Raw genomic sequence first — 13,384 nt, forward strand, 5'->3', positions numbered from 1 at the left:
TATATACCCGTAAAGCGATGTAGCAGTATATAGGTGTCAAATAATGACATGAAGCTGCATCTGCACAAATTAACGCCCGACACAGAACAGTGACTTACAGCCATAAAAGCAACAGCTAGTCATATAAACATATCTACCCAGGTAGCATCCAATCTCATATACTAAGCCAAGCAGAAATATGATAGATGAAAAACCTTTCTTCTTACATAAAATGTTGACTAGAACGCACTTCTACTCGACATCCTATGCATACTGTCACCCGATACTTACTGCTCAGGCTTTTCACTATTTTCTCCTGGCTCTCAGTCAGCTCGGTCTGAGCGCCTCTTTTCTCTGCAGGTTGCGCCATCATGTGTCTACGTGTGTGTATTTGCAAGTATATACTAACATAAACGTCGAACAATACAGACGCCTTTCTTTTAACTAAAAAATCGCCTACTAACCGGGGTCAGAATTTTTGGGCAGGGCAGTTTTGTTTAAATGCGGAAATAGGCCAAAGCATAATTTATCACTCGAGACGGATTAATCACACACTTCTGATCAAATGTTGTTTTTACACCATGTTCATAGCACCAATACTTCACGAGTTATTAGCATGCCCGTTCCAGAGGGTAGGTCGGATTTGTGGCGGGTGAAAAACACGATTGTGACATGCTAGCAAGGTCAAAGAAGCATCCAAGTGTGTTATATATCGCTCATAAGGTGTATGGTAGGGTCACATAAGCCCTTGATAGCATAGAACAACGATAACAGGTGGTCACGTTGCGGAATGATGTAATGACCATCGATTGATGCATGCATTGAATTGACTTTATTCGGAGGTTAGTGGCGATATGACGGCCTGTGGTTGCATACTCCAGGATGTGTGCGACGAATGCACATGCAATTGTAAACGAGGACGTTGTTCAGTGTGTAATAGCGCGTGCAAGTAGTGTAAGTGTGCTTGCAACGGTACGAATGGCGCAAGGAAACGTGGTCGTCAGAAGGGATTCACCAAGGTAGTAGGCGAGGTGCAGCGTACTTCATCAGGACGCACATCAGCTAAGAGAGCACGTTTAGATATTGCGGAGAGTATACGTGCGCTTGATACTCCATCACGTGCTAAGAATGCGCCAAGTAAGACATACACACACTCTGAAAGTCAAAACTTTGTCACAATCAGCACGAATAGTAACGAAAGTCTAAATACAATAGTAGATATCTCACTGACATTTGGATGGAGTCGTAACAGTAGAAAGGCCTTGCCTAGTACAGAATTACGTACCAACATCACTGAAATCCAAAGAACACGCCCAAATGGCTGGAGTTGCATGTCTCAAATTGTGCTCAAGGCTGCTACCCGTGTAGCAACATAGTATATCCAGCAGATGCAGATGCTTTGTTGCGTGACATCGCAAGCTCTCTCGGTGCTGCAAGCAATCCATCTGAAGACGTTAATAAACTCCCTGGTGGGCGAGTATTGAACTGTCTTGTAGATGTATATAATAGAGCCCCCAAAAACTTTATACAAAAGAGGGTTGTACGGGCTGTACTAGTTAAAGCACTAACTAGGAAAGATTCGCCTGGTTCAATGCTTTCACAACTAAAATTAATGTATCCTGGACGATACTCTCTACCTAACGAAATGGATATACGGACGCTGATATCTACGTCAACAAGCGCGAAGAAAGCAGCGGATGCTAAGCGGAAGACAGAGATAGCGCAAGCGGAGAAGGAGGCTCTAGCGATGGCAGCCGCTGCTGCGAGAGGTGAGGAGTACGTTCCCGCTGCAGGCAAGAAGGCGCGCAAGAAGACTATAGCTTTCCCTAAACGGTATCAAACTGATATGGAAAGTATATTGGTAGACAACACGGATATCAGATGGCAGGAGGCTATACCTTTGATGAAAGAAAGGTACGCCAAAGAGGATGGAAGCCTGCCCGAAGACTTCACAGAGGATGCACGCCTAAAATCCAAGCTCACTTACTGTAAAACCTAACTGAAGCAGAAGAATCTTAGGTCCATGTTATAAACATGCACACCCGGATCTACTGCTGATATGCATTATAGGGTTGTCATTCACTTTATATACTTACACTAATAGTATCTTGGATTATTTGTACTCTTTATTTGCTCGTTTGACACCTTATTTGCAGGAATTACGGGAGAGACACGCTAAATGTGCTTAATGCACTAATTGCATCTAATGACCATTCAATGCGTCATTCTTACATAACCTCCATATATATGACATGTATCACTCTAAGACTCATTATGCACACTAAATATAAGTTATAAATTATATCCAGAGCCTATGAACACTCGATTAGTGCCACTACAAGTGCATTAGTCGTGTTTTACGTGTTCTTCAGGCCCCAACTTCACAGTACTATTAAGAGGTGAGATATTGGTGCTATGACTTAGCTTGAAAAACAAGAATTGCTTAGAACTACCAGCTCAATCCGTCTGGAGTGATAAAACAAGGATTAGACTATTTCCGCATTTAAATAAAAACCTGGTGCCCCAAGATTTTGATTTGGGCCCGGTTGGTAGGCGATTTTTTAGTTAAAAATAATGTATATGTCACTGCTTTTAGGTCTCGGGCCAGTTGTAGCATATTAAATTACAAGAAGAGAGAAGAGAAATGATAGTACATTACATGATCAATTGTATAATTTAGAGGGCTATATGGATCAAACAGAGACACAAATGATGATAATTTTTGTTTGTTTACACAATTTTTTACAATTTACATCGAGCTGAAGTTCCGTTCTATTTTTAGAGTTTTGATTCGTCATTGATATTTTACATTTTATCGAATTCCTTTTGTATTTTTATTGCTATTTTGGGGGGCGGGGATTGGGCCCATTGATTGGGCATTAAATTGTTCTGTTATGTTATATATTTGTTTTTAAAAACCCCCAATATGTCCAGTTTTTGTATACACAATTTCGTGTGACTCGTGACTCCGTGAGTAGTGACTCGTGACTCGGGGAGTCGTGAGTGATGCGTGACTCTCGATTATTTTTGTATTTTTTTTGTATGTATTGTAGTAGGCACCTTGGTCCAAAGTAGCTATATACATATGAGCTTCAGTTTCGAGTCTTTTGACTTTTGTGCTGGATTGATTTCCTTTCGTTCTATACCATAGTGTCCTTCTCTTGGGTTTGCGGCGGCTTGCGCCTTGCAGAGTTGCAGTGACCTCTTGTGTGCAGTCTGCAGTTCATACTTCGCTTTTTAATAAAATAGAAAACCCGGATCATCGAGTGCTACATATGTATGATTGATTGAATATAAAAATATATATTACTAAATCTGTCACTATATATTTATCTATATCTGAATGGTTAAGTTGAGCGCATCAACGCTACTTCTGCAGACTGCAAGTTGCTTTGTTTTTGGTTTGTATGCAGCATAGTGAAGGGCAACTGCGTTGCCCACGGAGGCTCAGTCCTCAGACACGCCGTGAGGCGTGATGATGGAACTGGGAATATGTATGTATTTATAGCGAGTTAGCGTTCATAGTGCATAGGACAAGAGTTTCATGTTGTTTATGAACATTAAACATACAGCAACCGCACAATATATTACATATCTGATAATGTGCTGTTAAAACCTCTAGGCTTAGTTGGTTTTAGTCGATTCGATAGGGCACTCAGTGAAGACACTTTAATAGAAATTATTTGACTGAATATTGGGAGACGTTGAAATCTAGGGGGTTGACTTAGGAGATATACAGATGCCATTGATCTATTCAACAGTGCACGGGCCAGCGGAAGACGATATGAGAATTGATCCGTCTGGAATTCTACCAGCTTTATAATATATTGACTTCATCAGATGTGTGGTGAAGACCAAAATGTGCATGTGCAGGCCCGATAAATTTAAAGGTGTTCAATTTGATGGTGTTTAAGTTTGAATGCACAATTGCACATGTCAGAACCGTGAACTATTGCAATGTTCGATCGCATTCGGATGTTATTTGAGCATAGCCCTTTTAATTAGACAATACTATGATTTGAGCAAATTCATCAAACTAAATATTACAGTGAGGCTCGTGGGACAGGCTGACAGGGCGTCACTGACTCACTGTCTATGTTTTCTAAATACTGATAAACATTTTGTACTGAGAAGCCAGAGGAAATATATATTTTTGACCCTTTTGTAGTGCAAAGCAATGAACATATTGCATTTGTGTACGTGACTCTCTCTTTATAATATGTTGCAATACATAGCCTTGTACTGTGTACTGATACTTCATGACAGTTTCTTGTTATTTCTATTCATATTTCCGTATTTATTTAGTTGGTACTTGATAGTTGATTCTCATCAATTGGAGGTACTGTATCAGTGTATGAATGCTCAGACCTTCGGCCTCTGGAAGCCAGTCCCTCGTTTTCTGAAACGCAGTATTTACGTTTACCCTCTCTCTCTTTCTCTCTCTCGCTCCATTTCTTTCTCTCTCTTGTGTGTAGGAAGAGTCGAAGACTTGTAACAGGGGCGGGAACTTGGGAAGTTGTGTCTCGCAGTTCACACACTTTTAAAAAGAGGCCGTGTGAATACTAATATTCTACTATGGCCTCGTTGATGTCCCTATCCAAGGCATTTTCTCCCAAATATGTAAACCCCTGGGCGGCTGGGCCCTGTGGTCAAAAGTCGAAACCCAGGCCCACAAGATTCCGAGATTTTTATTCCGAGATTTTGACTCATTTTGTTACAATTACAAAAGGGTTTTAGATATAAATATTTATTTATTTAAAAACAAAACTAAAAACAAACCCCATTTCTCGGATCAAAAACATATGTAATTATTACTCCACACACAACTGGTTATTTTTGGAAATCCAAAACCCTTGAGCGATATGACCAAATATAGCAATAGGGCGTGTTCAGGTGTTTTTATTGGGTAAAAACCCAATATGCAATTTATTCCATTTCGGCTTTTCCACATATGTATGTATGTATGAATCCCGACCCAGTGGCCTGTGCCCGGAGGACGAACTTTCTACAGTTGTAGCGTGAGAGAGTACCGTACTACTGGGTAGCCGGTAGTGGCCGCGGGTTACTTAGCATAAATAGTGAAATATTTGATCAAGGGTAATTACCACTCTCCTGTATAGTTTGATATTTGTAATTTTGTATAAGAGATTGCAGTGTTTCTTATTTTGTTCTGATACTGATCGTTCGGCCAGGCTTGTGAGGTAGAAAGAGTTCTTTGCATATATATATACAATAGACCGCATATCACCCACTCCACAGAAGCGCGCCAGTACAGTTTATAATTAAAATTATAATCGTACCACTTTAAACTAAACACCATGCCGTACGAACACAATGTACCCGTCTTCGAGATCGCCTGGGAAGTCGCCAACAAAGTTGGTGGTATATACACAGTCATTGCGACCAAAGCTGGTGTGTCTGTGAAGGAGCTAGGAGATCGCTACTTTTGTATTGGACTGGTGAATCACACTCAGATTGAGACTGAAGTTGACCAACATGATCTCAAGAATGCGAATGTTATGGCGGCCGTAGAGTCTATCCGATCACAGGTATGTTCTAACATGCAGACAGGTATATGCATATTTTTGCCGTACGTATATATGTATATATATATATATATATATATATGTGTGTGTGTGTGTGTGTGTGTGTGTGTGTGTGTGTGTGTGTGTACATATATATATGTTATATACTGTATGTGTGTGTGCATTGTGAAAGCAGTTTTGTTGATACACTATGATGTAGTATCTGTGACTGATCCGTTTGCGTGTATTGAGTGTATGTTTTCTGCCCAGTGTACTTTATGATTATACTATCAGTCATAGATCGAATTGTGTCGTGTATGTTTTGCAAATCGGTGTATACGAAGGTTCTACTTACTAATAAAATAGGGTGCTACTTTTTAATACCTTTCGAATGTATCAATTTCTGTGCTGCAATCATATTTGCTTTGTATGATTAATATATAGCTCTGGTTGCAGATATTAATTGCTGTCGTTATTTATTTTTTCAAAATCAGTATATCAAACACGTACACATACGCGTGCGCACAGAAACGCATGCATATTATTAAGTAGGCGTGTATGAATTCTATACATATATGTATGTATGAATGTATATGTATTTATGTATACATGCATGTATGTATGTATATATTTTTATACATAGATGTTTATACATACATATATATATATATATCATACATGCATACATGCACACATACAGTGTATAAGTATATAAGTAGTATACGTTGTCGTACTAGGGTCAGTACATATGTATTTTTCTTAGCGAAAGGGGCCCTAGATAGCTGTGCATCGTCTGATTTCTTTTTTATAGTTTCTGCTGCCATTGAGTCAGTAGCAACTGGGAACTCAAAATGTGCGCATACGTCAACTTTTCTGGATGCCCTGTATGCAACATTGTTATGAGCATGTACACTTAAAAGTTGATTGTTTTGGTTATTTAAATATATAACAGCTGTGTGGAACATGTCCAGAACTTCACTAAACGTACCAATGAATTAAGTATGTTTCTCACGGATTGGTCTTTACTAAAAAGCGTCAGTGCATGCTTTATGTCGTCTGGCGTCTGGTCACAGGCCAAACGATCGATAGTACAAGCGATTGACTTATACACCCTTGAGTGCAATAATCGGGTTACAGTCTATAGGTAGTGAATCAACTCTCACACATAATAGAATCTGTAGGGTGAGGTATGTGTGTATTGTCCATACCTATGTCTATAAATAGACCTTCTTTACGCATTGATGAACTCTCCCACTCTGTGTAGAGCACAAACGGGGTTTTCTCACACATCGATAAACTTCGTTTTGTAGGGCATAAACGTGGTCACCGGGCGATGGCTGGTCGACGGATACCCCCAATGTATCTTGTTTGATCTGGCAACCGCCGGCTACAAACTGAACGATTGGAAGTACGATTTATTCGAAAAGTGCAAGATTGAGTTGCCCGACAATGATCTTGAGACCAACGATGCTACACTCTTCGGAAATTTGACCGTGCAATTCCTGCAACATGTATCTGAGAATGGCGCCAAAGGTACGTCTGTACTAAGTGTGTTTGCAGCGGTACTTGATATGGGATGGGTAATGTAGATTGAATTGAATTATATATATATGTATATGTATATATCTTGCATCGGTTGTTGATATGGGCTGTGCTATGTAGATTGAAGCTTTCTAGAGAAGTACAATTCCGAGTGTATTGAGGATGCTTGCAGCGGTGTTTGACGTGGGTTGTGCTATATTTATTGAAATGTCCTCCTCGGATCATCCTCTGACTCTGTACTTGATATTATTCAGCAGTTGGGCTTGCGCTCTATACGTTTTACAACTTTACGGTCAGGTTTCTAGGTATTTTAGTCATATACCACATAATCACACCTACGCATTCACATTAACGTACTTCTCCATTCGCAACGTTTTTGCGATTGTGTTCAAAATTATCTTTGTCGTATAATATGATCGCTCCTACGCATTCACATTTACGTACTTCTCCATTCGCAACGTTTTTGTATTCATTTGTGTATCCCTGTACTTTGGTCAGTCACAGACCATAGCACTCCGCCGACGTATTCACGTTTACGTACTTCTGCTTCGGCTTTCACAGACGGCGAGTTCCAGGCTATCGCGCACTTCCACGAGTGGTTGGTAGGCGTAGGGCTGATTCTAGCACGCACAAACAACGTGAATGTTGCGACCCTATTCACAACTCACGCCACCTTGCTCGGCCGATACCTCTGCGCCGGAAATGTGGACATGTACAACAACCTCAGTACATTCGACTGTGATGCTGAGGCGGGGAAGAGAGGTGTGTGTGCGTTGAGATGCAGGTTTGTGTGTTTAGGTGTACTATACAGCAACAGATAAGTGAGAATGAATAGTTGTACATGTATGTAGAGAGAGAGTGCTCTTGAGACATGTACCACATATGTATATGTGTATTTATACATATCTACATCATTGCTACAATATTTGGGCAGCCACCATCGCACGCGTACACACTTGTTCACCATCATCAGCTGTGCTTATGGGGGGCTCATATGATCCCAGGCACATGCATCGGTATCCTACAACACATACTGGCATATATTGATGTCTCAATACATTGATATATATATAGTGTATATAGTTGTTTTTCTATTTTGATATATTGTGTATATAGGTGTATATAGTTGTTTGTTATCGTGATATATACTTCTCTATATATATACCCATATCTCAAGCACCGTTAAACGTCATAAAGCATACCATACAGTATGATTATCGTCACGCATGCAATAGCATCCACCACCGTCACTGCATCTAGCAAGAGGCTGCCCATGGGGCACTCGCGTTAATGCACGCAGGTTGTATTCCTGTACTTATTTGTTTATCTACATGTGTGTGTGGTGTGTGTGTGATGTGCATGTGTATGTGGACATATATATATGTATGATTTGTTGTCTCGTGCACTACAGTATACTTATAAGTCCTACCCTTTATACGAACACATAGGTGACTATCACTGGTACTGCTGCAAGCGTGCCGTCACACACCATATCCATATCCACGTGTGTTCACCATCGCCAATAGTATTACTGTACATGCTGAATCATGCATATATATATATGTGTGTGTGTATGTATATGTATATTTCATTTTCTTTGTATATATATATATCATCGTTCCGATTCTCTGTCCCTCTACTGAATATCCGCGATCCCGATGCACCCATTCCAGGTATCTACCACCGTTACTGCATTGAGCGTGCCGCCACACACTGTGCGCACGTGTTCACCACAGTGAGTGACATTACTGGGGATGAAGCCACCCATCTGCTCAAGCGTAAGCCCGATGTACTCACACCCAACGGACTCAATGTAAAGAAGTTTGCGGCTCTGCACGAGTTCCAGAACTTGCACCAGCAGTCCAAGGCTGTGATTCAACAGTTTGTACGCGGACATTTCCATGGGTATGTGTGGATGTGTGTGTGTAGGGTTGTATTTGTGTGTTCATGTGCTATTCTTTGGATGACTATGGGAGTGTATGTATAGATGTGTGTATGTGGGGTTGTATGTGTATCATGTTTTATACTTTGTATGACCATGAAAGTGTATGCCACGCATATAACTGTGTAAAGCATGTGGACTTCTCACGCCTGTTTTGTATATATGTGCAGTTTGCTATATGTATTCACAAACTGGCTGCTTGTGTACATACGCTTGTTTTGTGTATGTGTGGGTACGATAGCTCTATGGCCATACCATATACTGTTTGTCGCTTCCAAATAACTTACATCTTAGCAAAGTCGTGGCGTCTAGTCGATAGAGCATGATACACCTCACTCTAATAAGGGTTTGTCCACAGACGTACTACTATCACCATGTCACTCCCCCTTCCCCCCAAATAGCCTGACGCCCCACTCTTAACCCCTAATTAATACCTATCCTAACCTGCGCCCACTCCTCACAGCATGCTGGACTTTGACATGGACAAGACACTGTTCTTCTTCCTTGCTGGCCGATACGAGTTCCGTAACAAAGGGTGCGATGTGTTCATCGAGGCGCTCGCACGTCTCAACTACGAGCTACAGGAAATGGGCAGTGACAAGACGGTTGTCGCCTTCATTGTCATGTCAGGCAAGGTCACTTCCTTCAATGTAGATGCCTTGGAGGGTCAGGTGAGTTATGCATCTATCTATATATATATATTCGTGTATGTATGCGTGTGTGCGTGTGTGACTCTCGAATATTAAGGTATGTACGAGTATGTGTATATCTGTATACTGTCACTACTCTCTCAGAGCTGCATATGATTGGCAGTGACAAGCCGGATGGCGCACTTCACGCTACTTCTCATGTTGTGCATGCGTTTTGAGTCCCAAATGCGAATTGATTATTATGATTGTACTGGTGGCCAAGTTTGATGGAAGTATGCTAACAGTCCTCACATTGTATCTTGCGGTGTCGTACCTCAGGCCGTCGTATCACTGATATAGCCTAACCTTCATTAATATAGCCATAGCTGTACCTCTAACCTCCGATTTTCCTTCTGCGCACACCAGCCGCGACGCCTATCTTGTCACGGGCATAACCTGACTGACGTTGATCGATGCTCACTTATCCCGTGTTGAATCTGAATTGAGCTCAGTGTGTAATCTAAAACGTATTGCTCCCATATATAACATCCGTTCACTTCTCCGTATACACACCGTTCTCTGCACCCAGGCAATTGCGAAGCAAGTTGAGGCGGCGGTAGAGAAGGTTAAAGGTAGTATCGGAGTCAAGCTGTTGAAGGTCGCAGACGAGGGCCGCATCCCCGACGATAACGACATCCACTTAGATAAGAGGGACATTATGGAGCTCAAGAAGGCTATTTATAGTTCACGACGAAAGAACCTGCCCCCAGTGGTGACACACGATCTAGTCGACGATAAGAACGATGAGGTGTGTGACTTTGTGGTTGCTGGGCATATATATATATATATATGGTTGTCGTGGGAGTATTGCAGACATTCCTTCCAGCGTCCAACGATGGGATGAATGCATGCGCTGTAATTTATATATCCACTTTACTAAAAAAAAATCGATAAGAGTTCACCTCATATTGTCTGTCTCTGCCAATCCCTGTATACATCCATATAATATACGAATCCTTAACGTAGGAGAAATTTTAGGTACAGCAAACTTGTGTATGTTGTTTACCTTGATGAGTATTGTACTCGTCAGGTGTAGAGAACTACCGTACAATCTGTCATTCGCGACGGTTTGTGTGATAACAATTTCTGCTAAATTACCTTTCCACCCTTGAGACGGAATATGCAGTTTATGTTTTCAGGAGGTATTGTATAATTTTATATGAAATCGCTCCAATACACTCCTCTACCCCGATACCATTGAGAGCTCATACTGGTATCAGGAAATGCTTATTACACGACCAACTGAAGTCTCAGAACCCAATGCCTCTCAATCCCTTGACACATCTAATCTCATCCTCAACCCCAACCCCAACCTCGATACCTCCCATTACCAGGTACTCGAGAACCTCCGCAGGGTCAAGCTATTCAACAACAAGCACGACCGCGTCAAGATGATCTTCCACCCGCAGTTCCTATCCTCGACCTCCCCCATCCTGCCCTTAGACTACGACGGCTTTGTGCGTGGCTGTCATCTGGGTGTGTTCCCGTCGTATTATGAGCCCTGGGGCTACACCCCGGCCGAGTGCACGGTAATGGGTGTACCGTCTATCACCAGTAACTTGGCTGGGTTCGGAGGCTTCATCGAGCACCACGTACCGAACTTCAACCACCACGGTACATTTGTGGTCGATCGACGGTTCAAGAGTGCGGACGAGAGTGTCAACCAGCTTAAGGACTACATGAAGGTACGGTGCAGTGTTTAGGGTTTAAAAAAATCTTTTATTTAGGGTTATTAGGTGAATGTACGGTGCAAGGTTTAAGGTTTGGGTTTATTTCCATTGGAGTGTTATGGTGCATATGGTTGGGGTCATGCCTTTTTTTGTAGATGTCCGTTGCTCCATACACTCCTCAGTCGTATCCTGTGCTTGTGACAGCATCGCCGCCTGGTCTCACAGCGCAAACTTACATCCGATATTTTCTTGTAAGCAACTCACCTCAAATATATATATATATATATCATTTCGTACAATCATCTCAAATACATAATACATATACGTTACTTTATTGTAATCATATTGCAGACAAATTTTGTGATAACCAACTCACCTCAAATGCAGATAACACATACATATACATTCTTCCTTGCAATCATCTCACTTACACATATATTCCGTATTTATCTACACCATATTCACACTCAACAGGACTTCTGCATAATGGATCGGCGCGAGCGCATAGTCCTGCGTAACCGTGTCGAGCGGTTGTCGGATCTGCTGGACTGGAAGAGTCTGGGTGACTACTACCGCTATGCACGACAACTAGCGCTACACCACAAGTACAACTATCCCCTGGAAGGACCACCCACCATTGAGAACAGAAACTTCGGAGATAGTGAGTACTGTGTCTGTATGTGCATGGATATGTATACCTTCGCATGTGTACAGCCATGTACAAGTGCTGTGTCTGTGTCTGTATGTGCATGAATATGTATATCTTCGCATGTGTATAATTATGTATATTTCGTATGTGTTATGTACAAGTGCTGTGTCTGTATGTGCATGGATACATATATATATATATATATATATATATCTTCGCATGTGTATAGTTATGTATAAGTGCTGTGTCTGTGTCTGTATGTGCATGGATATGTATATGTACGCATGTGTATAGCTATGTATTTTAAATTGTTCTCTCATTTCCCTTTCTCTCTCCCTGTAGCTTCCGGAAAGCTGCCAGAAGAGCTCAAGGACAAAGACGGCAACGACAAAATCACACTCGAAGAGTTGCGCGATATGATGGCGAAGATGATGAGAAGAGGATCGATGGGTTGAAACCCTGTAACCCAACCTCAGCGACACTACATTTCTCTGTCCCAGCCGTAATTAGTCGTATCAAGTATTTAAGAAATCCTTTGGATTAGGATGTACCAATAAAAAAGTTTGCCGTAGTACAACACGGGGTTCCGAGATGACAGTCGCCGCGGGCAGACTGAACTGATAGAGACGGGGCAGGTAGATACGATTTCTCTAGGCATGTCACTTACGTATATATGACTCCAAGTTTTAAAGTGATGGGTTCACTATAGAGTATAGCTAGCGTATATAGCCATAGCTCTTACCCCTGATTAATCAATAGGTGCTCGAATTATGGGCACGAGGCTCGTTAAGGGCTGGTTACATGCTCGAACTGAAGATGAAAGACAGCCTTATCCACAGTTCCACACCTGCGGGGGAGGGGGGAGAGTTGCTGTGTCAACCCGGGTTTTTTTAATAACGGAAACGATCCGCACGGACTGGGTACTACTGTATTTGCTCGCTTCACTGCTGCACGTACCCTAGATCCCACTTGCCTATGAGAACTGCTACTTACATATTTATGTCGCGCAAGTGTAACGCTTTAGATATCTGTGGGCCACCCTACACACATCGATCATTCAGGCAAACCTTCTACATTGCTTTATGGCTGTTATACTCTTGGTATGCAATATATTCGTACAATTGTTTGGTAGACAGTCTGATGATACTACATAAGTAACAATTGGTCTGTACGAAATTCGAGCTAGCACACAGGGGAACGAGAAAGGAGGATAGGAGCCATCTTTGGGGCTCGACGCCCCTCGATATTAGTCTTAATAATATGTTCTATCTATTTTGTAGGCAAGAGTATATTCTTTGCCTTTGGTGTGTTGCAAAAGTGCCCTGTACTCTACGCTGATTCAGTAGATGTATATATATATATATATGTGTGTGTGTGTATGTGTGCCT

At 41.7% G+C, this 13,384-nt stretch overlaps 2 protein-coding genes across 2 annotated transcripts; both read left to right on the forward strand.

Moving 5' to 3' along the window:
* Positions 1 to 633: 633 nt before the first annotated feature.
* On the forward strand, positions 634 to 2,257 carry SARC_02277 (hypothetical protein). The gene has a single exon (XM_014303982.1). The coding sequence runs from the start codon at positions 1,571 to 1,573 to the stop codon at positions 1,976 to 1,978; it is 408 nt and encodes a 135-aa protein (XP_014159457.1). The 5' UTR covers positions 634 to 1,570; the 3' UTR covers positions 1,979 to 2,257.
* A 2,842-nt stretch (positions 2,258 to 5,099) lies between these two features.
* Positions 5,100 to 12,578, forward strand: SARC_02278 (glycogen [starch] synthase, muscle). The gene is made up of 9 exons (XM_014303983.1): positions 5,100 to 5,528; positions 6,815 to 7,037; positions 7,608 to 7,808; positions 8,720 to 8,951; positions 9,452 to 9,659; positions 10,207 to 10,425; positions 11,012 to 11,362; positions 11,822 to 12,008; positions 12,339 to 12,578. Exons 1-9 carry the CDS (start codon positions 5,298 to 5,300, stop codon positions 12,449 to 12,451), a joined length of 1,965 nt encoding a protein of 654 aa, XP_014159458.1. The 5' UTR covers positions 5,100 to 5,297; the 3' UTR covers positions 12,452 to 12,578.
* Positions 12,579 to 13,384: the final 806 nt, after the last annotated feature.

Source organism: Sphaeroforma arctica, assembly GCF_001186125.1.
Source record: "Sphaeroforma arctica JP610 unplaced genomic scaffold supercont1.100, whole genome shotgun sequence".
Taxonomy (NCBI): domain Eukaryota; class Ichthyosporea; order Ichthyophonida; genus Sphaeroforma; species Sphaeroforma arctica.